This window comes from Rattus norvegicus, chromosome 19 (genome assembly GCF_036323735.1).
Source record: "Rattus norvegicus strain BN/NHsdMcwi chromosome 19, GRCr8, whole genome shotgun sequence".
Lineage (NCBI taxonomy): Eukaryota > Metazoa > Chordata > Mammalia > Rodentia > Muridae > Rattus > Rattus norvegicus.
In genome coordinates, this window is record NC_086037.1 from 9,502,977 (window position 1) to 9,525,312 (window position 22,336).

Sequence of the window (22,336 nt, forward strand, 5' to 3'; positions counted from 1 at the left end):
TGTGGTCCTGCGGGTGACCATCTAGATGTGGCCTGGTAGTGGGGGGGATGCTAGCTGGGCACAGGCAACAAGTGAGAGAACCCCATTACTGGAAAATAATAGAGAACTTTAATGGTCGCTTCTTGGTCTGCAAGCTCCTGGCTATTTCCCAGGGGGGCGGACCATCTGCAGCTGCTCATCTGAAGTCTTCATTTTATTCCAGGCCTTCCGGTACCCTTTTAAGGACATCTACAAGACAAAAGAGGGGTAAGGGGGAGAGGGTTACTTAGGAAAGACAGCTCGTGCCTGAGCTGAAAGCCACCACCATCTTTAAGCTGCTGACTATGCAGGTGGTCCTGTTGGGGGCCAGGCTCTTGTGGTGCACCCCGATGGTAGACATCAGCTTAGGACAATGGATACCCAACAGATCTTTCTAGAGCTGGGATGGTATAGTGTGTGCCTAGCATGCTCAAAGCCCTGGGTCTGATCCACAGCACCCTGTCAACACTGAAATGGTGAGTAATGTAGGAGGTGGAGAGATGGGGATCAGAAGACCAAGGCCACCCTCGACTACACACTAAGCTGAATTATCCTGAAGGATGCTGTGTGGGACCCTGAATTATACTGCAGGATGCTATGTGGGACCCTGAATTATACTGCAGGATGCTATGTGGGACCCTGTCTCGGAAAAGGAAAAGAAAAGTGAAACAAAGCCACAACAACAAAAACCTGAAAGACTGTTTTAAAGAGTGTGTTCTTGCCCAGGGAAGTGAGACGGTGCCTACCCCTATTGGGTTCTTTGCTCTGTTCCAGGTATGATGTCCCCCAAGTTAGGTCCCTAATGTCCTCCCTGTCACCAAGCTACCATATGAGGGAAATGGAACTAGAGTCAAGATGCCAGTTTCCTCAACAGCCCACGTGAGTTTTAAGCTACACTAACGATACCCTAAGTGTGCAGGCCACCATGGGGTCTAGGTACATATGGCCCATCTCAAAGGCTGCAGGCTTAGTTGTAAACCCAGAGGCTTACAACTTTTTTCCCTTTTCTTCTCTCTCCCTCTCTCCCTTCCACTCCCTCTCCACCCTCAGCCCCCTTCTTTCTTGAGAAGGGGTCTCACTATGTAGTTTTGTGACGCCTAGGACTGTGAAGAGACAAGGCTGGCCTCAAACACAGATCTACCTGCCTCTGCCTCTCAGTGCTAGGGACTAAAGGTGTGACCCCCGCCTCCTTTTCTTGAAACCTGTCTTCTTCTTGTAAGAAGCAGTAGTTAATGAATCCCTTGATATGGAGGGATTTAAAAGACTCTAAAATTCATTATGGAAACAAGCAACTAGACACACTTGTGTCATAAGAGTCTCTTCCTGACCCTAACGTACACTGTCCCTAATTAAAAGTGGAGCTGAGAAAGGAAATCCACTGTTCATTTTGGCTAAGCAGCTGAAATAGCTGCCGAGATTTCTCACCGAGACAACGTGTCCAACATCCATATAAGCTCATCCCTGAAGAACAGGGCTCTGAAGAAAGTGTTGACAGCCTGAGAAACTTGGTGACCCCATAATCAGGACTAAGTCGGACCCGATCCCTCCTGGGGGCAGCAGGCTCACCTCTGCGATCTCCACCTTCCTCTCCCACATCTTGATGGTCTTCTCCAGGTCCCCATTCAGGATCTTCTCCCTGACGTACATCATCACCTGCGGAGCCCGGAACTCAGCCAGCTGCTTCCGTAACTTACTGTTCAGGACATAGGCTTTGGCCCGGTCCTGTTGGAAGAGCCCATTAGCCATGAAATTCTGGGAGCTCCTGCTCCATCTCCATTCTCAGTACAGTTCCAAAATGTAAGGCGACAGCCATGAAGGGTGGGGCCCTCTGAAGATTCTGGGTTTTTCTAGCCGATGGTGATGTTTTTGTCTGGCTCTGAAGCCCTAGAGTGGCTAGGCTTCTCATCCCTTTCTTTTTCCTTCTCCATTGTCTTTTTTGCTCTCTCTTGTTTTGATTTCTCAGGCTGTTTTGTGTATGAGACTGGACTTATTACAATCTAATGTCATACTGCAGTGTCATGGTCACTGTGAGCAGGTTTGGGTCACACATACAGCTGGGAATCCACCCAAAGCTATGACACTAATAACTATACTTGTGACTTAGAAGCAGACAAAGTGGTGTTACAGGTGACAGTTACCTGCACAGGTGTGAGAACAGTCATGTCCTGAACTGAGGCCAGGCCTTCTGCCCAGGAGGCCAATGGACTCTCTCCTCTACCCTCCCGGAAGGCTCCTCTTTGCATACCGCCCTAGGGAACTACGGTCACGGTCACGGATGCTCGGCTACATGTGCTCAGAACATGCAGAGCTGATGACCTCTCTTGGCTCCGCCCACCCTTCCTTCCGCACTCTTGACTGCTGTTGGCCTTGGAGTGAGCTCTGGCTGGCCATAGGTCACCGTCCTTCAATCTCTGCTCCAGTCTACGCATACTGAGTGTCCAAAGGACAGTTAATACTTCACGGAGCACCCTCCCTCCATTCTCCCGTCCCTCTCTCCACCCCCTCATCTCTACCCTTAACGTGGGACATATGTGCATTTTGTCTCATAACAGTTACCTTACCATATACCTCACGGATTTTTAAAGGGTTATATGTACAAGAACTTCAGAATGCTGATATCCACTCTGGCACTTCCTGTGGACTATGTTTTCTTTGTGAGCAAACTCTAGACCATCACCCAACGGTGAATGTAATATCACTGAGCTCTAAATTAGCGTCTGCTTTTGTGTGCCAAAGCTATTTTGATTTTAGTGGTCTGGGCTCTTTTTCTAGATTAAGTACCGAGGATCTGGGGTCTTGGACAGTGACCTTAGTGGACAGAAGGAGGCACACATCAGAAATGGCCCACTGTATCCTCTTACCTCCTCTGCTTGTATGGTTTCCTTTTCAATTTTCCCAAGCATCTCGTTTCTCAGCAGGATCTCCTTGTCCAGATTGATGTATACCTCCATTGCTCGATGAAGCTTGTTCTGAAACACACCAGCATGGCACATGCTAGGAGGAACTTTCAGAACGGTGGGGAGAAGAGACCAGAGCAAAGCAAGGCCATCCATTCCCACAGATTCATTCATATCAGCTTGGGACTGCCAAAGGCATCTGAGAACTGGTTGGCGGGAAGGAAGGGACCTTGGGATCTTGGTCTATGCTGGAGATGCAGAATGGGCCAGCAACAGGATTCAAATTTTGCCCTACTGCTTCTTAAGAGAAATGTTTAGGTAGCCAAACTTCTCTTTCATTGATATGCTCACCTTGCTAGGTTGTGAGGAGACATCCTGGTAGAGAACAGAACATTGTGCCTGGCAGGTATGGGTTCCTCAACAGTTGTGATGACTACCTCAGGAGGGTGCAGAGAAAGGGTTGGGGAGCTCCCCACAGGAGAAGGACCCCACCCCTCTTCCCGCTTAAAAGTAAGGGAGCCAGGATTCGAATAAATGCTGTGATTCCCCGGTCTCTGAGCTCCACTACACATCTTTACCTAAAGGATCTGGGCTTGCTGATGTCAGAGAATCCCTCGGGAGCTGCCTCATGGGTGCCCACTACATTATTTGGCCTTCAGTGTCCCCAGGGCCCTGCTGCTTAGATTGGCCTCCTCTGGAACCGTCTCCCTGGCACCTCTCCTGCAGATGTCTCCAGAAATGCTGGAATGTACTCGGCCTGGCTGAGGACTGGACGAATGGACGGGGACACGCACACACACGCACACACACGCACACACACACACACACACACACACACACACACACACACACACACACACACACGGGCACTGGTTAGTGAAACATTTTAAAAGGCTTAAGCCTTGCCTCCAGAAAGTTCACTCACAGCCAATCAATGCCAAGGGAGGTGGGGAGGCAGGACATCATGGTGAGAAGAATGGACACACAGAAGGCTGAAGCTAGTGTGTGTATGTGTGTGTGGGGGGGGTAGGGTGTCCTGCAACAGGACTGAGGACAGAACTGGAAGATAAAACCACACTTCACTCTATAAAGGAAGAGAGGGCAAGGAGCTAGAAGAGGCCATCACAAAGCTCAATGGAAGGAGGAGGGAGGAGCATTGCTCCAGAAGCTCAAAACTAAGAGAGTGCAGAGGGGCCTGGCTGGAGCCTTCTGCCTGGGATCCTTTGGCTCTAGGAACCATTCAGTCCTGGTCCCTCCAGATTCTCTTCATTGGCAATGCCTTTAGGCTCTGCTCAATAGTCACCTAGCAACAGCTTGTGTGTCAGCCAGGTTCTAGCCAGGAGCCAGGCTTGTAAGACTTTCTTCTTTCTTTCCTTCTTTCCTTCTTTCTTTCTTTCTTTCCTCCCTTCCTCCCTCTCTCACTCCCTCCCTCACTCCCTCCCTTCCTTCCTCTCTCCCTCCCCCCTCCATCTACTCTCCCCACTTCTCATGTGTCCCTGTCCTCTTCCCCTCTTTCTTCCTCTCTCCTATCTCTGTCCTTCTCACCCACCCCACTCCCACCCCCCAGCCCCCCACCCGTTATGGCTGCCCAGCGGCTGATTCTTCAGGGGGACACCTTGGCAAGGCACGCCAAGGCACTCCCTCCTGCCAAATTATACCGGGTTTATATAAAACAACTCTCCCTTCTTCAAGCCTCATTTCCTATCCCCCACCCCCCTGTGTGAGGATGAGAAACCAAAGAGGGTCAGTGTGGGGTGCAGGGGTAAAGGCAGTGTTTGGCAGGGCTTCATTTACTGCAAGCTGACTATTCAGGTAGGAGGGAAGAAGACTGGGGAAGACATTTGCCCAGTTTTGAGAGGCAGGGCAGAATGGACTGTGCTCTGTTGGGCCAAGGGATGCAAACTGCGAGAGTGGCCTTCAGTGGCAAGGCCAGTCTGCTTGAGGTCACTACAGAAAAGACAGACCCTGCTTTCCAGTGTAAGAAAAGCACCTCTCGGATCCTGTGCTTAAAGCGACAGCCATTCCATGTCTCTGTTTACCCAGGGCACAATGTGGCTGGATTCTCTGCCCCTGAGCCCACCAGGCTGAAATCTAGGAATTGGCCAGGACCAGGGCTGTGTCTGGGTCTTGAGGGCTTCTCTTAAGCTATTGGTTGTTGGAGAATGAATTTTCCTCAAGTCCTAGTACTGAAGGGCTTCTTCCAGAGAGAGCAGTTTATTCAACTCCTAGAGGTCACCTAAGCTCTCTTCCGGGTAGCTTCCTCTATCCTCAAGCAGTAGTGGAGGGCTTCTGGCCCCCAAATTTCACTTAAACTTTATATCTGACTTGTTTTTGCAATAAATAAATAATAAATCTTTCGCTGGGCTCCTGGGATGAGCCAGGCCTTCTGGATACCTCCTGATCTTAAGGTCAGCTTTGCCACAAAGTTGCATCAGGGAAATGACCCCATGCCCAGAGCTGTCACATTCCCTGTCTGGATTTGCATTACTCAGGGTGTGCACCTGGGAGTGAGGCTGGGGACCTCTTAGAATTCTACCCTCCTCAGGGCACCGGGTCACCTAAGGCAGACAAGGGTGGTTCGTGGTGGCTGTAACCACATGCTAATGCCTGCTGGACTCACCAGGCAGGCCTGAGGTCATGGAGTCAGAGAAAACACCAGAATCACTCACACTCACCCAGGAGAGCCACAGAGGAAAAGGGAGCATGTCTGCCTGCCTGGTCTCCCTGTAGGGGCTCAGAGCCCTGCCCTTGAGCATTTGGCACTGTGCCTGGAGTGCATGGGCACTGGGTTTTGCCAATAGAGGGGAGTTGATCTGAATATTCTCAACAAGGTCTCTTACTCAGATGCTTGATATGTGTGCCAAATGGCTCCTGCTTTCACCTTCCCATGACCACCAAATACACACGCCAAACACACACCAAACTGCTGGCCGTTAGTGGCTATTTGCCGAGCACCTGCTCTGGGCAGACCCTGTTTTCTATCGCTGGGCACATTGCACAGAACGCATGAAACTCGGTCCAGGCGTGAGACACGGGCCTTGCCTCTGGCAGCTGAAGCACCGCCTCTCCCCTAAGAGAGCAACCATCCAATCCCAAGTGAAGTGGGAACTTCCCAAGTCACTCCAGTTCTTCCATTTCTCTCACAAGAGCTGACAGCTGGGACATGAGAGAAGTCAACAGGAAGAGGCAAGATGGCTTCTCCCTCAGTTCATTACTCTGGCCCAGCCTCTGACAGAGCATTTCCTTCAGCTCCGTCTTTATTCACCTTGACAGGAAATCGGCTCTCGGGCAGCGTTCTGACTGGCCGGCTGTGCTGCTGCTCCCTTCTCTGCAGTTGTGTACACTGTGAGGACAAGCTCTGCAACCTAGCACTTCACCATGGAAACCATAGCCCCACTGCGCAAACTCCACAAGTCCAGGCAGGCCCAGAGCTGCTGGACTGGACTGTCTCTGTGGGATACGGTCAAGGGCCAGTGGGAGCTGGAGTCCTGTCCCATCCTGAAGCAATGTTCAGAAGGGAGAAGCCAAATGTGGATGATCTGCTCACTGATCGTGCGTGAGCTTCGAAATGCTGGCTTGATAGCTCTCCATGCTGTGGGGGATGGAGAAGGTCAACTGGCACGCATGCAGGGCAGGCAGTGCCGGCTGCTTCTCACTTATGACTGGACAAAATCCTCAGCGGCTCTGCTTTAGTTAGTTCTTGTTGTCGTTTGTTTGTTTATTTGTAAAGGAAAATGTTGAGCAAGCATTGGTCTCTCACAGTATCAGAGTCAAATTCACTTTGTTTTACTTTGTGTGTGTGTGTGTGTGTGTGTGTGTGTGTGTGTGTGTGTGTGTGTGTGAAGGCTTTTTGTAGTTTTGTTTGTTCAGAGGAGGCAAAGTCTCGCTGTACTGCCCCAGCTGCCCTACCCTATCCCCAAGCGCAGGGATTATAGACACCCGCTACAAATTAATCACAGTTCTGTGGGCCAAACAAAGGCCACATGAAAGCTACCCAAGCTACAGCCATTGTCACCCAGGCACAGGGTCGCCCGTCAGCAAACTCACTCTGCGGAGAGCCAGATAGTAAACTTTCAGCTTTGCAGGACCAGGGGCAACATTTTACACGGTATGTAGTTACTTATGTCAATGAGGGAAAAGCCCTCAGTTCCTACAAGTGTTTTACTGATGAAAGTAAGACCATATGACCAGGTTAACACTTTTGAACAGAGCTGGTGAGGTGGCTCAGTGAGTAGCCCTGCCTCCCACCAGGCCCAACTGCCTGGGTTTAATCCCTGCGGCCCACATGGTAGGAGAGATCTGACTCTTAAACTGTACTCTGATCTGCACATGTACGCGATAACATGCTCGCCCAAAAGCACACATATGCACACTAAAAATAATAGGATATGGTGTGTGTGTGTGTGTGTGTGTGTGTGTGTGTGTGTGTGTGTGTGTGTGTAAATGGACTTTGTAGAAGACAGGTCAGTTTTTCTGTGTTGGTTTGACAGTGTTCTCCATTGTTCAATTACTTGCCTGTGCTCCTCAGTGAAAGCCATTCTTAGCTCGCAGGCTCTGGAGTGAGACAAGTTCGCCTGTCTTGCGGGCCCACTGCGGTACTTCATCACTCACAGGGTGACCAGATGGCTTGGTCTGCTGAGGATAGGCTCCATTCATGTCCATTGTCCCTGCTTAATTATTAATAGCGCCTCTCTTCTCTCCCTAGTGCCTTGAACTTGGTTGATAAATAATTTAGTAGCATTCTGATTTATAGCTGAGACTGTTTTCCTTTGCAGGGTTTTAAGGGAAGTGCGGAATACATACCTCAATTAAATGGGGCCCTAATGTGGTTCAGTTTCAAACACTGTGCATAAAAATCACCCAGGGAGTTCAAAACAAGCCAGAACTGTGTCTCTCGCCGGCCCCTAAATCAGGGTGGGAATATAGCACAGACACATGTGTTCAAAAAGGGAACGCTCCCGGGTGCGCCTTGTGTACCGCTAGGATGGTGAAAACATTCTGGGGGTTTTAGGAGAGCAGGCTTTGCCAAGTCAAGAGAAGTTGGGGGGGGGGAAGCAGGAGATGCCTGCAGGCTGGGTGAATGGTTCACAGGGTCCTCCCTGAGGTGGGGCAGATGGCTGTGGGAAGCCTGGCAGGGAGCCTGGCCCAGGGGCGGAGCTTACTTTGTAGGTATTGAGAACATGCAGGGTGTTCCCAGAGGACAGCTTCAGCTGGATCAGTTCTTGATTCCTTGCTTCGATCGTCTCCAAAAATTGAGCATTCTCGATTTTCAGCTGCTGAAAGTCAACGTCGTGCAGGGCCTCGCCCACCTCCTCCTTCTGTGGTTCAGAAAGAACAGAGGCAAGGTGAGGAATGACGGTAAACTTAACCCCCCCACCCCCCATCCCCACCCCCCCACCCCCTCACCCCCCGACCCCCGCAATCTGCCATCGTTCTCTGAAACCATCCCAGACACCAGCATGGCAGTAAGCACTGGGGTTGGCTGCTTCCGTTAACACAATGCCTCTGGGTCTCAAGGAACACATCCAAGGAGTACAGGAGAGCAAAAGGGAAAGAGCATACAGAAGCTCTAGAGCCAGGGAGACCGCCCACAGGGAGGGAGACGCCCACAGGGAAAGTGGTACTTCAACAGAGCAAGAAAGGCAGTCTAAAACTGGCCATTTGAACGTGATTTATAATCTGGGTTTGGTGAAACAAGCCTGTAATCCCAGCGTTTGGGAGGCTGAGGCAGGGGGACTTTCAGATTGAAACCATAGTGAGCTATGTGGCAAGACTTTGTCTCAAAAACGAACAAATAAAGTCAATTTTAAACCTGGAAACACACAAAGGACTGCCCATGATTTCCCTTTCTTTTCGTCTACATTTTTGTAGGTTTGTTAGTAAAAGGAGTCTCTCTAACCTGTGCCTGCTTCCTGTCCAGGCTCATGCCCTCTTGTTTGTGGGAGCAGTGGCCAGCTTTGGGGCTGTTGTCGTTCCTACCTCTACAAGTCTACTGGGACGCATAAAGTTCTGGGGTTGCTGCTCCTTGCAAATGCCACAATTTCCATAAATCCAGATTCCATTCACCTAGCAACACTGTAGTCTGTTTTCTGCAATCAGGGTAATCCAGGTCTCCACTGAGCCTCTGACAGCATAGCCCTAGGCCCTCATATCTCTGTTACCTTTATACAGAGTTGAGCTATCCTCCTCTCAGGATACTATACCCCATTTGCCTGTAAGCTTAGGGAAAGGGCTCACATCCCTGTCATCTCTGCAGAGCAATGTCATATAGGTTAAAGGCCATCCACATACTCCTTACTTCAAGCCCCTTAAGCCCCTTGTCACGAAACCTTGGAGACCAGGAGCTCACCCCTTCTTCTTTTTCTAGAGCCCTCCCTTCTTTCCACAGTAGCTCTAGGCACAAACAGCCATTCAACCTCCTCTTGTGCTCACCACACTGCTACTTTCAAGTGTGGAGTTCATATTGGTGGGGCTGCCTGGGGAAGGGCAGAGCAGAGCCAGTCCCTCCTTGGTCTGGCTTGTGTTTCTAGGACAGATTGGGCTCCCGCTGAACTGACTGCCATAGACTCTACACCTAAGCCTGTGCCTGTGCAGGTAATCTGGGAGTCTTGTCTTTCTCCTTAGTCACGCTAGGGCTGCTCCAGCTTGTCAAGGTCTTTTTGGATCTTGAGTCAAGCAAGCAACAGTTGCCCAGCATGAACATTGTCCTTCTCAGTTCCATGGGTTCATGGCTACCTCTGATGCACATGTCATCAGTGCCCACATTGATACAGTGATTAAAAAAAAACAACATTGGGCAAGGAAGTGATGGACAGTAGACCGTGTTTCAGAATCCGTGGGCCATATCAGCCCTCCTGCCTTTAATTGGGAGCCCATGAAGTCAGCTGTTGAAACGCTTAATCACTGCAATGATGCCAGTCAGCCACATCCCTCAAAAAGTTACACATGTGTCGTAAGAATCTCAAATTCAAACCAATTGTATTTACAGAAAGCCTCAAGTTTGCCTGCCCAGAAGCTATATTGGTTTCTTCTGGCCGCTGTAACAAGTTGCTATAAACCCAGTGGCTTAACTGCCTGTAGGTATCTTACTTTCCCAGTGTGGAGGCTGAAGGTCTGAGTGGGTTTGACTCTAAAATCCTAATGTTATCAGCGCTGTATCCCTCTGGAGGTGCTTAGGAAGAGCACTGCCCTGGTCTTCCCAGCTTCTGGAAGCTGCCTGTATTCCTTGGCTTGTGACCCCTTTCTATATCACAGTTATCATCACTTTGACCTCTGCGGTTATATTTCCTCTCACCCCTTTTCCTTTCTTTCATAAGGAGGTGAGTGATGCTGGGTGCAGCCAGGAAATCCAAGATCATCATCTCCTGTGTTGATTAGCGTTAATTGACCAATTGGCACAACCTAGAATCACCTAGAAAGAGTGTCTCAACAAGGGTTTGTCTGCACTGAGCTGGCCTGTGGGGGAGTCTTAATTAGACTAATTGATGTAGGAAGACCCAGCCCACTGTGGGTAGCATCATCCCCTAGGCAAGGGGTCCTGAACTGTATTGAGTGCAGGAATGTGGATGTGATGTGATGTATGTGTGCTTGAAGTCCCTGCCACCCTGACTCCCTCATGATGATGGACCATAACCTGGAACTGTTAGCTTAAAAAATATCCTTTCTACCCTAAGTTGCTTTTTCTCAAGGCAGAGAAATGAAACTAGAACATCTCTCCATCTCAAGACCCATAAATTAATAACAACTGCAAAGTTCTTCTACTGTGTGAAATAACCTGTTCAAAGACTCTGGAGACTAAGACAGGGACAATTGCCAAGGGTAGGTGGGAAGATGGGTAGGGATATTACTTAGTGTGGTGGTTTGAATAGGAACAGTCCTCGTAGACTCATGTGTTTGAATTCTTGGCCCATAGAACCGGCACAACAAGGAGGTGTGGCCTGGTTGGAGAAAGTGTGTCACTATGGAGGCTGGCTTTGAGGTCTTGGAGTGCTCAAGTCCCACCCAGTCGGACAGTCTCTCTCCTGCCTTTGGATCCTCTCAGTCCCTTCTCCAGCACATTGGCCTGCACACTGCCATGCTTCCCCCATGATGATAATGGACTAAACCTCTGAAGCTGTAAGCCAGCCCCAATGAAATGTCTTCCTTTATAAGAGTTGCTGTGGTCACAGCGTCTCTTCCCAACAATGAAACGCTGATCAAGACACTTAGGGTACCTTTGTAAAAGGAAAGAAAAGAACCACATACCTGCCTCAGTTGTAAAAGCATCTTTTTCCTTTGAACTTTGAGAGAAACATTTTTCAAACACAATTTGTCCTTCATGTTATCCTAAGGGGAAAAAAATGCACATACATTTTAATCAATTATTAACCCATCCCCCTGTTGCTCTGAATAGTAAATCTGAAACTGCAAACCGGAAGTGTGTAGGAGTGACATTCAGTCATTTCTTTCTAGCCGTCGTAGTTCTGCCCAAACTGGTATTGGGACGGCATTTCACCGGAAGCCAAGGCACAGAGGAAACTGGGTGGACGCTGTGCCCGTGCTACAGCGCACTTGACATTGGGTGTGGTGCTGTGTGGGCGCCCTTTACTGACGATACAGACCTGGGGCTCTTTGGCCTGTTGTTTGGATGATTGGCTGCAAACTTTTTTTTTTTAATCATTCATAGTGGGTTAGGATTAAGAACCCCACTCAACAGGTTACATGCTTATTAACTTGCTACAAAAACCTCTGCGGCTGAAAGCATGTTCTCTTCGCCTAATTCCCCTTTCTTTTTCATGCCTGTCTGGGTCCATCTCCCAACAGGAAGGAGAGGAAAAGCCTATGCAGTAACCAGACTTCCCCAAGGAAACACACAGATCTTGTTGTTTCAAGATAACAAACAAGAGGAAACCAATCAGATACTACTTACTAATGATCATTCTGGCTGGGTTTCTGCTTTTATTTTTTGTTTCCCCTTTTTGTTTTTGCCTTAATGAGCATACACTTAAGGCACGCATTTTGGGGGTTGGAGAGATGGCTCAGCACTTAAGAGAACTGGTTGCTTCTCTACCGACCCGGGTTTGGTTCCCAGCACCCACGTGGAAGCTTTCAACCACTCGTAAGTCCAGTTGCAGGAGACCTGGCAGTCTCTTTCCGCCTACACGAGCACCAGGCGTGCACGTGGTGCGCAAACATACACATGGGCAAAAACCAAAACAAACGAGAACAACGGCAGAAAGCCATACACATAAAATGTTTAAAAAGCTTAAAAACACACATTTGGAGATGTTTTACATAGGTGGGGAGTGTTATGGTGGAGCGTAGGAGAAAACGCAGGCCTGACCTGGCAGTCAGTCTGTTTGGCGCGCTGTACGTCTAAGTAAGAATCACGGCGCGCCATGCCTCAGAAGCCAGAACACTGAATTCTGAAGGAGCTGAAGTAGCTGAAGAAGCTGAAGGAGCTGAAGAAGCTGAAGGAGCTGAAGAAGCTGAAGGAGCTGAAGAAGCTGAAGCTGAAGAAGCTGAAGGAGCTGGCCCGTGGACAAGTCTGCGCTCTCCAAGTCTCCTTTAATGTGCTGCGTCTGCACAGAGATCCTGGTGGTGCGAGCATCCAGTCCGCGGTACTGTGCTAACCAATCACAGTAGACAGGCTGCCACCGTGGAAGCGGATGCTCGCGTGTAATAAAGCAGACGTTGTTCCCTGAAAGCATCCGCAGAGTGGCTCACCCCTTTACTGACCCACAGGCATCGCTGTCTTGTTGGGAGATGCCCGTAACAGCAGCAGTGGGGCAACTGGAGGGAGCCCGGGACACACGGGCCATTTCTGCATCATTGTCCTAAGAATTCATCCTTATTTCCCCTTCGAGTCAGGCTCTCTTTACATAGCCCTGGCCTGGAGCTCAATAAGTAGATCAGGCTGGCCCGGAACTCACAGACATCCACCTGCCTCTGTCTGTCTCCTTGAGTGCTTAATCGAGTCCTCAAGTCCAAGCTCTAAGGGCCAGCCACTCACCCTACGGCGGTTCATGTCCTCAATGTACTTCATCACTTTCTGAGTGGCCAGAATGCTCCCTTTCTTCTTGGATACGGTTTTCAGGATATCTTTTTCAAAGTCGTGCACTGCTCTCTGAACTTCATTCCACCGGATGTCAGCTTCCTCAATGATAGCCTGGGATAGTACAAGAGAAAAGTTTCCAAGATGCTACAACAGCACATCCTCTAAGGATACCTACGTCCCCACTGACTTCTGCCTCAATTTAGATGTGTCTTCTCAGGCCTAGAAAGATAGCTCTGGGTATAAACTTGATCAATGACACTATTACTAAAAAAAAAAAAAAAAAACAAAACAAAACAAAACAAAAAAAAAAAACCAGGGCACAGGCCTTTAAGCCCAGGACTCTGGAGGCAGAGGCAGACAGATCTCTGAGTTCGGGGCCAGCCTGATCTACAGAGTTCCAGAACAGATAGGGTTTCACGGAGAAACCTTGTCTCAAAAACAAACAAATAGGGGTTGGGGATTTAGCTCAGTGGTAGAGCACTTGCCTAGCAAGCGCAAGGCCCTGGGTTCGGTCCCCAGGTCCGAAAAAAAGAATTAAAAAAAAAAAAACAAATAAACAAACAAAAAACATGCCTTGAAAGTTAGAGCATCCACAGAAGCTGGCAACCGACAAAAACAAAAGCCAGTTGTCTCTGTCCGGAGTATTCTTTATCCGTTCAAGGTCAAGCCATGGGCTGGAGAGATGGCTCAGTGGTTAGAGCACTGGCTGCTCTTCCAGAGGTCCCGAGTTCAATTCTTAGCAACCACGTGGCGGCTCATAACCATCTATAACAAGGGCATAGATTCCCTCTTCTGGTGTGTCTAAAGACAGCAACAGTGTACTCACATATATGAAAGAAAGAAAGGAAGAAAGCAAGCCTTTAAAGGTCAAGCCACGTAAAATACATGGAAAATGTGGGTGTGGTGGTGCATACCTGTAATCCAAGCACTTGGAGGGATGAGGCAGGTGGACTGCCATGAGTTTGAGGTTAGCCTGGGCTACAAAGTGAGCTCTGTTTCAAAACAACACAATACCACTAAAACCCCAGCTAAGCAGGGGTCCCTCTTGAATCTAGAGAGGTGACGAGTTAGTCGTATGCTATGTAGCTTGGAGGACAGATACTGCAAATGAACACGTATGCACAGAAGTCCTTCTTTATCTGCACTTTCAGTGTCTGCAGAGCCGCCATTTGTAGGTTAAGTAAGCGGAAAATGCAAGAAATAACTAATTCGGGTTTTAATTTGCGCATCGTTCTAAGATTGCGCATTGTGATAAGATTTCCATTCTGTCCCACCCGGGATACAAGTCATCTTTCATCCAGTGTATCCTGTTATATATGCTACCCTCCCTCCCTTTAGTGAATTAGCAGTCATTTGTGTTATCCATTGACAGATTTCAGTGTGGGATTCAAGCAACCTTTATTTTACTTAACAAAGGCCCCTAAATCCAAAAGAAATGCTGGCAGGTCATTATGTTCATTGTTAAAAACTGTTCTATTCTGTATTGGTTATTTTAAATTGTGTGCTGTGCCCAGCGTATAAGTTAAACTTTATCACGTGTAGGTAGAGGAAATTATAGTATCCGGTTTGTCGCTATCCAAGGTTTTGGGACTCCATGGGTTAACTTGGAACAATCGAAGGGAGAGCCTTCTATTGACACAGACATTAAGCAACAGGTATACTTCATGAGAGAATCTGACAGTTCTTGAAAGAAAAGCTTTCTGCATACAGAGAGTTATCTGAACTCTAGAGGGAGACAGATCCAAGTGCCAATAGTAATTACTTCTGCACTGTGATGGCAGCACTGTGTTTTTAAATACTCCTTTAGCTTATCCGTGTTTTTAGAATATTCTCTAATGGGGCCGGAGAGATGGCGTAGCAGACAAGAACACTGGTGGCTCCCTCGGGGAGCCCCCATTATGTTCCCAGCATCCGCATGTTGTCTCACAACTCTCTCTACCTGTAGTGCTAGGGATCCTGACGCTCGTCTGGCCTCCACGGCACCAGACGTGCATGTGATACACAAACAAACAAACATGCAGGCAAACACATTCATACTCACGAAATAGGAATAAATAAGTCTTTCAAAATTAAAATAGGGGGTTGGGGATTTAGCTCAGTGGTAGAGCGCTTGCCTAGCAAGCGCAAGGCCCTGGGTTCGGTCCCCAGCTCCGAAAAAAAGAAAAGAAAAAAAAATTAAAATATTCTATGACAAATATGGACTTCAACACTGAAACACACACACACACACACACACACACACACACACACACACACACACACACTCCTTTACAGAATAAAGTAAGAAGGCATCTGGGTCACACAAAAATCAGTTTTGGCCAGTCTCTCCTGATTTATCAACAAGAAATAGCATCTTCGCTGGATCTCCTCAGACTCCAGTCTTCCTACGTGGGAGCGCCAGGCCCCTTACACACTACTTTTAGCTTGTTGTTTTTCTGCTAAATTATCCTTAATGGGATTCAGCTTTCTAAGACATGAATGGTTTTTTTTGTTTTTTGGTTTTTGGTTTTTTTTTTTTTGGTTCTTTTTTTCAGAGCTGGGGAATCGAACCCAGGGCCCTGCGCTTCCTAGGCAAGCGCTCTACCACTAAGCTAAATCCCCAACCCTCCCCCCACCCCACCCCCACACGAATGGTTTAAAAAACAAAAAAAACCCTCTGCCTAGTTCTCAGGTTCCTTTACCCTACTTGACCTGATTCCCAAACCAGTCTCCTCAACAAGATCTTTTTTTTTTTTTTTTTCTTTTTTTTTTTTTTTCTGGAGCTGGGGACCGAACCCAGGGCCTTGCGCTTCATAGGCAAGCGCTCTACCACTGAGCTAAATCCCCAACCCCCAGTCTCCTCAATAGAAGAGTTTGCCAAGCTTATCCCTATGTCCTTCTGTGACTTCCGCCTCACCTGTTGGGTATCAGATCTTATCATGTCTTAGAAACAGATGATAAAATAGTTAAAGTAGACAATATGCCTAGAGTTCACTTCCTAACATTCGGGTGAGGAGAGGAGAACCAGAGTGGTCTTGTAGCAATGAGGCCATACCTGGGTAATGAGCATATAGGGGCAGGTGATGACAGTTCAATCATTTTTCATATTTTATATCAAACAAGTTTAAAGACTGTTGTGTACACATAGCTATTGGTAGGGTCTGTAAAGGAAAGTCCTCCGTTTGCCTCATCCTCCATGGGTTTCTCCCCAAGGACCGGCAGTGGTGTGGACACCCACAGGCAGAGTGGTAGGACCCAGAGGGAGGAGGATACCTCGTGATGCTGCAGGTCCCGTTCTGCGTTAGCGCGCATGTGCCGTATTTCATCTCTCGTGTCTTCCAGCTCCTTCTGTACAAGATCGAGCTTTTGCTCTACAGTGAGGCCTACCAGACGGTCCATACCTCCACGGATTTTGGATTTACGCCTAGATCGGAGCTGTAACCCAAGCAAAAGCAAGTCAGGGTAAAGGAGGATGTGGTGATACAGCAACCTTGGGTAGTCATCAAAATGAACTCCGAGACCTACAAGCAGGTGCCCTGGGCGGAGCCTGGGAGAGGAAAGGACGTTAGGCCAGAAGTGACATTTCCTAAGTCATCTTAAAGCCCTGCATTAAATAAGGCAATGAGTTCAAATATGTCTAATGTATCTCGACGGTAGAAAGGCTGTGGGGCAGGGTTGTAAGGCACCATCCTCTAGGCTGAACTGTTACCATCAGGAGAACAGCTCTATCCACCTTTGAGAGTCCAGCACAATCAGGCCTGTGGACTCTTGACAGCCGTCATCAGGAGCAGGGAGGATCGTTGGCCACTCCTCCCAGCGGCCTGTAGTCAATTCTGCCCTAATTGCATGAGGTCTCCAGAAGGGGCAAGGGAATACGGACTGGGGAGGACTGAGTAGGGATACTTTGGTTTGTGCCGGGACCTTAGGAGGATAGGATAGTTATGATTTATGTCTCCCCTGGGAAGGAATTCTAGAAATACCCCAACTAGAGGCTACAGAAAGGCCAGCGCTCAGTGCTTTCAGATGTACACAGCAGAGCAAGGTGTCCCACCCACCGAGTTTAGCAAAACAGACAAAACCCATGGATTTTTCTAAGCACTTAATGGCAGAGTTGGGGTATGAACCTCAGAGTAAGTCCCTTTGCTCCTACATCGATTGGCCCTTTGAGATAAGTCTGACAGATGGCGATTTCACTCATTTGTGTAGCTGGGTGGGTCTTGTTTGCTGCTGTTGTTCTGAGACAGGGTCTCTCTGTGTATCCCTGGCTGGCCTGGAACTCACTGTGTAGACCAGCCTGGCTACATACAATTTACAGAGCTTTGCTTGCCTCTACTTCCTGAGTTCTCAGAGTAAAGGGATGTGCGGCCGTGCCTGTTTTTGCAGACCTTGTAAATTGAGTTCCCCAGTTGAGGGAATTTCTTTTTTTCAGTGAAAGGGTTTGAACCCAGAGCAGTGTCTACACATAAGGATTCTACTCCTGAACTACATTCCCGGACCTTGGGATTTTTTTTTTTCTTTTTCTTTTTCTTTTTTTTTTTTTTTTTTTTTGAGACATGATCATACGTAGGCCAAGCTGACCTCAAACCCTATGGCTTTCCTTCCTCAGCCTCCCAAGTGCTGGGATTACAGTTTTGTGCCGCCATATTAGCCTTCAAGGGATTTGTTCATATAAATTAAAGTATTCCAGAGGAGTCAGCTACTGAAGGAGATTCCCTTACTTGAAAGAAACTAGAAAGGAAGGAATAATCAGAAAACGAAGAGAGGAAGTCCTGTGGCTCTTTGACCCAATCAGACATGCACTGTTCACCTTTCATTGTGTACCTGTGAAAATTCTGCTGCTGATATTTTAATATCCGATAGCCGTGGCATTCGGTGGTCCCTGGGTTCCAGTCTAGAGTAATATTTCTCGAACATTTCTGTTTCTGTTTTGAGAGCAGAGTTTCCATAGCTGCAAGACACAGAGCATATAAGTAAATTCTGTGAATAGCATCCCCAGAGACTCAGTATTTAATACATCACTGGACACCCATGGCCTTCTGCAAGACATGAAACTCCCTGGTGCCTTCCTTTTTACACCTGTACAACAGGTATAATATCACCCCTCTTTAAGGATAAGGGCAAGGAGTTCTGTGGCCTGAGGTCAGCTTTGGGCCATGGAATTATGCTAGAGTATCTTAGATCTCTTGGCTATTGGGTCTAAGAAGCTACAAGATTCAGAGTGCTGGTGTCCTATTGGTGACAGTGGCCGCTGACACCTCCGGATGTCATCTAACTCATTTGTAAAAGTTCTTCTAAGTGACCGCTTTCTTGAAGCAATCTAGATCCACCAGTCATCTCCAGATACTCCCTTTGTCTTGTTTTTCCCTATTCTTTTACCACCAGCCTCCAGATTAGAAATTCCATTGGACATTGATCATAAATGGAAGAAGTATTTGAAGAGTGGCTCTTAAACAACCAGAGATATAGCATATCTAGCTTGCCTTGTATATGCCAAGATCATGACCTTCATCACTACTTCTCATACATAAAACTTGCCTTTTATGTTTGTTTGTTTGTTTTTGTTTAGAGACAGAGTATGGTGGTTTGAATGAGATGACCCCCTTAGACTCACATATTTGAATGATTAGTCTCCAACTGGTGGAACTGTTTGGGAAGGATTGGGAGGCATAATGCTGTTGGAAGAGGAGGTGTGTCATGGGGGTGGGGTGGAGGTTCTGAAAGCCTAGGCACCACTTGCTCTCTGCTTGTGTTTGTGCAACAGATGGATGCTCTCAGCTACTGCTCTAGTGCCATGCCTGCTCCCCACCATGATCATCATGAATTCCAACCCTCTGTGGCAGTAAACCACTAAATTAAATGCTTTCTTCTTTAAGTTGCTTTGGTCACAGTCTTTTTTGCCACAGCAATAGAAAAGTAAGTAAGATACAGGGTTATCACCATGTAATGCATCCCTGGGTAACCTAGAGCTCCTGCTATGTATACCATGGTTAACCTTGAATTCACAGAACTTCACCTACCTCAGAGGTGCTGGGACTCAAAGTGTGAGCCACCGTGCCCAACTTTAATGTGTGTGGAGTGGGGCACCGGGATTGAACCCATGGCCCCATGAATACTAGGGCAGGGGTGAGAGCTGCATCTCCAGTCCCAAAACGTTCCCACTGTATCTGCACGTACATATGCGGAAAGAGGGTGGTATTGAGGCCTACACGGACTGTCAAACTAATTCCTCAGTTTTGAGGTTAGTACAGAAGCCAAATGGAAAACAGGAAAATCAAGACATCTTGTCTTTTCAGCGCATATTGTGATCTCCGTGGAGCCTTCCGTGAGCCTGACTCTGAATCTGCACGACCTTAAGGAAGAAAACTTCAGAATGTGTTCAATCTCCTAAAATGGCCGTACTGGGCCAATCAGTCCTCTCCATCGTCTCCACACTTAAATACTTATTCAGCCCACAAAGCCTCAATCAAATCATTTCAATAGCTTAGTTTTCACCGAGCCGCCATGTTAATAATGTTCATCTTAAAACTAACTTTGGAAAAGGGCTCTTAGGAGGCCACTTGATATAGACTGGGAAGGCAGCTTCCCAGCACCAGGGAGACATCAAGCCAAAAACTCTAGCGTCATTAAATCCTGTCTGATCCGGACCCCTTGCCTCTCCACCTTGTTCAGGCTCCATCGGTGACTTGTCAGTTCAGGAGCAGGAAAGCAGCACGGCTAACCAGGAAAGCAGCACGGCTAACCAGGAAAGCAGCAAGGCTAACCAGGCAAACGCAAGTTCCTCCTCCACTGTAATGAGGTGAGTCACCGTGGGGCTCCGCGTAGACGTGAGTGGTCTGCAAAGCTACATTCGAGGCCGCAGAGGCCCATGATACAGGTACCTGAGCTCCTCCACCAGCCCGCACAGTTGGATGACTGGCAGCTCGCCTTCCTCCTCCGTCTGGGAGTCAGTGATCGCGCTGTCCGAGTCCTCCTCAGACATCTTTCAGCCTGTGGTGCTCTGTGAGTCTTCAGTAAGATGTCCGGCTTCACTTTGGCCGCGACCTTGCAGAGCGTTGCCTAGACAACTGAACGCCGCTTGTAGGGGCGGGGCTTCGGATAATCCTCCCCCTCCCTTGCGCCTCGCGGTGGAGACCTAGCAAAGGTGCGTGCCTATTCAGATGCCTAAACCCAGGCCATCTTTTCTCTGAGAGTCGCTATTCAATTGATAGTCACAACACCAGCTGGGGTTTGCCTAGTGTCTTCTCTGTCCTTAGCACCAGGTTAAGCCTATTTCATGCAAATCTTTGCATAGATCCTGCAATAATACTGTTCATCCTCCCCGCCAGAATGCGCAGGTCCAGAAAGCTGGCAGAGACTGGCAGAAGTCTCTGCCCCGTGGTGTAGTGAAGATCTGGTCTGTGGTCACTGCCTGCAGCCTCACACGTGCTAGCTGCAGTTTTTCTATCATTGCAAAGTCTCGTGTTGCAAAAAGAAAGAGAAACTGATTGGTTTTTTAAAATAAATATGAATTCAAGACAAGTCTCTAAAGGAGACTGGTGTGTCTTCAGAATCTTGGGATAATGTGTACCAAGAACCTTTTCGGGATCTTTTATGGCTTGTAGTTAATGACTTGGGACGCTTAAAGGTGGTTAAGCTGGTAATTTTTTCAATGGTAAATTTTATGATTTGTGGTCGAAAACCACATTTTTCTGAACATTTAAATGCATGTAAAGCAGTGTGAGTTTCAAGGTGCGTTAAGTTTGGAAAAATATAAACCTTAACTCACTCATGTAATAAATCACTAAATTGGCAAAAAATACAGTTAATACTGAAATTCTTTCTTTCTGTTGGCTTGGGAGTGTAGCCTGTTGACACTAAGATAAAAGGGAGGGAGGAAGGAAAGGGCCTTTTACCTCAAGGGATTAGAAAGAGGGGCAGCTAGAGTCAAGAAGGGGGAGTTCCAGAGAGAGTCTTGTTCCTGGCAAATTGTGGAAGCCATCATGGTGAGGGTTTTACCAAGGGCATCAAAAGTTTTCAGAATTCCACAAATGGAGTAAACCCCAGAGCAAACCTGACAGCTGTCAAACCCAGGACTCCACAAGTGGAAGGTATTGGGGTGGTCTGTTTTCCACCAACAATTGTAGTGTGGTTCAAGGGGGAGGCAGGAAGGTGCATGGTACTCTGCTACTGCTATCTAAACAGGGGCCATCCTGGCAGTACGAAATGGACCAGTAGCCACAAATGGGTCAGCTGCCATTCTGAGCTTTAATGAAGGGGCTGGTAACCTGCTGTGAGGGTTTGTCTCTGCACATTTCCCAGTGGCCCTCAGTTTGCAGAAGACCCCTGCCAGTCATCCTCCATTCAGTTAACTCACTGCTTGGGAGACCACCGGGGATAGCAGCAGGACTTCTTTCTTGGGATTCTTAGATAGATATATTGAAGTTCAAAGAAGACCAAGCTGCCATCTGTTTAAAACAATAAGAGGGGCAACTCTGACCAAAAAGACATTTGGAATTTTTTTTTTCCCTGTGGAAGGGGGCCTGGGAATGGGAGAGAAAAGATACTGTGTATTTATTTACCCCTAGATTTCGATTGTGATCAACATCAACTCCTAATGCCATTTAAAAAACACACGGACACGCGCACACAACCAATCTGAGTGTGCTGGTACCCATGGCATCCCAGCACTGGTAAGTGTTGGGGGCACTGAGGTCCCTGTAGTCGCAGGGAAGCACTAAGAGAACCCAGGAATGTTCATCAGGCAGGGGAGCATCCTCAGTGGAGGAGACAACAATCAAACGCCTACATTCCATTCAGAAAGCTGAGAGTAGATTTCGTTAATGACCTGGTGACCTTTTTGCTGTCTGTGGAGGCAGACCTCCCCCACCTTTGGCTATAGAGGTGGACCTCACCCAACGCCCCAGAATGATTTATCCCAGATTCTTCCTCCCCAAGACTAGAGGTCAGAGACTACACTGCATTCTAGGCCTTCTCTTCATTTTCTTTATTTTTATTTCATATGCAATGGTGGTTGGTCTCTATGATTGACTGCGTGAGAGTGTTGAATCCCTTGGAAGATGTGTTACAGACGGTTGCGAGCTGCCATATGGTGCTGGGAATTGAACCCGGGTCCTCTGGAAGAACAGCAGTGCTCTTAACCACTGAGCCATCTCCCCAGCCCAATCCTAGGGCTTTTAGTTGTAGAACCCACCCTCGTGGTCACATGTGCTTTATACAGGAGTTTCTATGAAGGAATACCTTAGGGTTTATTGTGCACCTGGAAGTGGACTGGGTGAACCAATGTTGCCTGGAAACCTTTCCCAAGCTGTACTCTGCTTTAAATATGGGGACAATGAATCACCTGAAATTAGACTCCCCAGGTGGGCAAAGTCAGTCTGCACCTGCTTTTCATTCTCACCTCTTCACG

At 48.0% G+C, this 22,336-nt stretch overlaps 1 protein-coding gene across 3 annotated transcripts; it reads right to left on the reverse strand.

Moving 5' to 3' along the window:
* Positions 1-85: 85 nt before the first annotated feature.
* Ccdc113 (coiled-coil domain containing 113) lies at positions 86-19,981 on the reverse strand. 3 transcript variants are annotated; one of them, XM_039098119.2, is made up of 9 exons: positions 19,591-19,758; positions 17,752-17,878; positions 16,204-16,365; positions 12,907-13,062; positions 11,160-11,240; positions 8,078-8,233; positions 2,880-2,987; positions 1,585-1,740; positions 86-228 (listed from the first exon to the last, which is right to left on the reverse strand). In XM_039098119.2, the coding sequence occupies exons 2-9, from the start codon at positions 17,842-17,844 to the stop codon at positions 142-144; spliced, it is 999 nt and encodes a 332-aa protein (XP_038954047.1). In that variant the 5' UTR covers positions 17,845-17,878; positions 19,591-19,758; the 3' UTR covers positions 86-141. The 3 variants fall into 3 exon arrangements, with proteins under 3 accessions (XP_038954047.1, XP_038954048.1, NP_001414557.1); NM_001427628.1 differs by lacking the exon at positions 19,591-19,758 and adding an exon at positions 19,809-19,981 and having other exon boundaries at positions 90-228; XM_039098120.2 differs by lacking the exons at positions 12,907-13,062; positions 16,204-16,365; positions 17,752-17,878; positions 19,591-19,758 and adding an exon at positions 12,238-12,771.
* Positions 19,982-22,336: the final 2,355 nt, after the last annotated feature.

Coding starts and splice junctions, on each gene's coding strand:
- Ccdc113 (NM_001427628.1), bottom strand. CDS start 19,909: ATGTCTGAGGAGGACTCGGACAGCGCGATCACTGACTCCCAGACGGAG. Junction 17,879..19,808: donor GGGCTGGTGGAGGAGCTCAG/GTACCTGTATCA, acceptor TGTGTCTTGCAG/CTATGGAAACTCTGCTCTCA. Junction 16,366..17,751: donor CAGCAGCAGAATTTTCACAG/GTACACAATGAA, acceptor CTTGGGTTACAG/CTCCGATCTAGGCGTAAATC.